At 47.5% G+C, this 3,235-nt stretch overlaps 1 protein-coding gene across 1 annotated transcript; it reads right to left on the bottom strand.

Annotated features, from left to right (window-relative positions):
* Window positions 1-203: 203 nt before the first annotated feature.
* LOC141098897 (uncharacterized) lies at window positions 204-2,650 on the bottom strand. Its single transcript, XM_073586867.1, has 2 exons — window positions 1,663-2,650; window positions 204-1,557 (listed from the first exon to the last, which is right to left on the bottom strand). The coding sequence occupies exons 1-2, from the start codon at window positions 2,031-2,033 to the stop codon at window positions 252-254; spliced, it is 1,677 nt and encodes a 558-aa protein (XP_073442968.1). The 5' UTR covers window positions 2,034-2,650; the 3' UTR covers window positions 204-251.
* Between the last annotated feature and the right edge of the window lie 585 nt (window positions 2,651-3,235).

Below are 3,235 nucleotides of genomic sequence, written 5' to 3'. Positions count from 1 at the left end.
TTCATTTTTTTTTTATTTATATATATATATATATATTTATATATATATATATATATATATATATATATATATATATATATATAAATAAAAAAAAAAATGAAAAATATAGTATCCCTTTCAGAGTTGGATGGCTGACCATCCGGTATAAACTAAAGAAAAACAAACCATAGTGTATGGCGCAGTGTGTGCAGGCGGCGAAAGACACAATAACCAAACATTATTTTGAAATAAAAATATAACATTTATTTTACTTATTTTTTAGTTGGTGGAAACTGGGGGGTGTGGAGGGATGAGGAACGGCTTTGGGTGGAGTAAGGGGTTCTAGGGGAAGGAGGAACCAAAGACGTGGGGGAAGGGAGCCGAGGCAAGGAAAGTTGTGAAGTGGGAGGTGAGGGAGGAGGGAGGGTCAGAGTCCTCCTCTTTGTTTTTTTATGACGGTGGCCCGTCGTCTTGCTGCTGTCCTCGCTAGAGCCTGAGGACTGGCTAGACCCCGGGGACCGCCTTGAGCCTCTGGACCGCCTTGAGCCTCTGGATCGCCTTGAGCCTCTGGAATGCCTGGAGGCTGTGGACTGGCTGGAGCTGGGGGACCGCCTGGCGCTTGTGGACCGCCTGCCAGGATCTTGTACCTGCTGTGGCATGCTGGTGGTGGTGGATGTCCTGGCAGGGGCCGTAAATATTGAATGCGGGTCCCCCAGCTGATGCTGCTCCGAGGTGGTGGTGCTGGTGGTGGTGGCGGTCCATGCAGGCGTGGTGGCTGTGGCGGTCCATACCGGGGTGGTCCTCCCGCTGGTGGTGGTGGTGGCGGCGCTACAGGCAGGGGTGGTGACGACGGGCCATCCAGTGGTGGTGGTGGCAGCAGTGGTGGGCCAGGCAGGAGCAGCGCTTGGCATGGTGTTGGCGGGTAAGTGTCCAGCTGCACTCAGACATGGGGCGGTATATTGGTGTCCGGTGAGGCTTGGAAGTGTGGTGGCTGTGCAGTGATATGCAGCAGAAGTAGGTAATGCTGTAAAACGAGTCAGGGGTGGCACCGGTGGAAATGCCACCGCTGACTGCTGCATAATCCTACTCTGCTGCATAGCCTGCATAAAAGCATTGTTGCAGGCCTGCATGACAGTCAACTGGAGGTCAGGGCTAAGGTGTTCCGCCGTGTCCCGAGCTATTTTGGTATAAAAATGATGCGCTGGTCTGGCGAGGTCGACTTCCAGGCGCTCAAGGCGACCCTCGATAGACTTGTAGCGTTGGTCCAAAAGGAGGAAACCACTCTCAAGTCTATCGGAGAGTGCCTTGAGGCTACTCTGAAAGACCGAGCTCAATTCAAAGAACTTGGGCATGAGAGGCCTGTCCGAGGTCCTCTGCCGCTGCTGGCGGGAAGTGCCCGCAAAACCAGTGGCAGAGACCTGGGACAGGGGAACACCTGAGCGACCAGCTTCCTGGTCTCCAGATGACTGCGGTGCAGACCTGCAAGGTGCTTCCTCGCTGATGGATGGCTGGGAGGGGTCCGGGGCAGCTTGATGAAGGACCGCTTCGGGCCCAGGTTGCAGGGTGCTGCTCCAGGTGCTGTGAAAAGAAAAGAAAGAAATTACTACCATAAATTAACAATCGCCAACTCCTGTGGAATAGAAAAGCACAGAATAAAACACAATACAACTAGAAAATACTTACGTTCGGGAGGCAAGGACCGGTCTTAAAAATGCCAAGGCACGATGGTATCTGTACTTCGTGCCGGTCTTTGCCACAGCACCACTGCGAACCTGATTCTCCTGACGGATATCCCTGTTGAAGCGGTCCTTCATCGAGCGCCAACGGGTTCTGACTTTGTTCACTGTGGTGGAAAAAAAAAGAAAGAAAAAAAGTAAGACTATGCACTGGAGGCTGTGATCATCCAACTGTGTGTGATGATAGAAACTGCATGGAGTTAATAGCATCACACACAGTTGGGTGATCCCGGCCAAGATCACTGCTGCATCACACTGCATTAAAAAATTACGAAAATCCTTGCGGACCCGGGGAGAGGCGTTGTCCCAGCCATCCATCAGCGATGCGGCCACCTTGTTCCAGAGCCGCCGGATCACCACGTTGTCCGAGTGCAGTTGGTGACGGGTGTCCCACAACGGGACTCGCTCCTGGACTAGACGGATGAGCTCGTCGTTGTCCAGGGCGAGGTCCTCCTCCCGCTGTGGAGCCTAGAAAAGAAAGACAAACATTAATCTTTGAAAGATTTTAAAATAAAAAATCTCGAAAACTAGCTGAAGAGCCCGGCGCTGCCCGGGCATAGTAACTAACTGTGGTTAGTTATAGAAAATTATAATTATCCTCCATCCCATAGTCCCGTGCCCATATACCATCATACATATCCTCCATCCCATAGTCCCATGCCCATATACCCATCATATATATCCTCCATCCCATAGTCCTGTGCCCATATACCCATCATACATATTCGCCATCCCATAGTCCTGTGCCCATATACCCGTCATACATATCCTCCATCCCATAGTCCCGTGCCCATATACCCATCATATATATCCTCCATCCCATAGTCCTGTGCCCATATACCCATCATACATATTCGCCATCCCATAGTCCTGTGCCCATATACCCGTCATACATATCCTCCATCCCATAGTCCCGTGCCCATATACCATCATACATATCCGCCATCCCATAGTCCCGTGCCCATATACCCAAACAAACAAACAAACATACACACACACACACACACACACATACATACACACATACACACTTTGAGCTTTAGATATTGATACACAAGCCATGAAAAAATTTTTGGTTTTAAATGAAAATAAATGCAAAAAAAGCAACAAACATCGAAAAAAACAACCATGAAAATTTAAAAAAAATACTTTAACAAATACCAAAAAAAAGAAAGAAAATAAACCAGCCTAGAAATTAAGTTTAAAAAAAAATCTGTAACCAAAAAAGCAGCAAAAAAACCAAGGAAAATTACCAAAAAATACTAATAAAAATTTACCAAAAACATAAATAAAATAAACACCTGAAAGAATTTTCAATGCAGTTCAAAAAAAAAAGAAAATAAACCAGCATAGAAATTAAGTAAAAAAAAAAAACAGTCCGTCTGTACTTACATCACGTCTTCCCGCCCGCACTTGGCCTTGCTGCTCCTGCCGTTCCTCCGGTGGTGGTGGCGTGATGGAGGATGAGGTCTGAAAATTAAACAAAAAAAATTAACCACATGTGTTTATTTTTTCCAATC

Source organism: Dendrobates tinctorius, unplaced genomic scaffold (genome assembly GCF_039654945.1).
Source record: "Dendrobates tinctorius isolate UK_male_01 unplaced genomic scaffold, ASM3965494v1 ptg000097l, whole genome shotgun sequence".
Classification (NCBI taxonomy): Eukaryota; Metazoa; Chordata; class Amphibia; order Anura; family Dendrobatidae; genus Dendrobates; species Dendrobates tinctorius.
The sequence above is the reverse complement of the archived record's forward strand: the minus strand, read 5'-3'. Positions and strand labels throughout refer to the sequence as shown.

What these genes read in the sequence shown, in the direction of transcription:
- LOC141098897 (XM_073586867.1), bottom strand. Translation starts at nt 2,033, where the DNA reads ATGGATGGCTGGGACAACGCCTCTCCCCGGGTCCGCAAGGATTTTCGT. An exon ending in CCGGTCCTTGCCTCCCGAAC is followed by an intron (nt 1,558 to 1,662) that starts GTAAGTATTTTC and finishes TTCTTTTCACAG; the next exon opens with CACCTGGAGCAGCACCCTGC.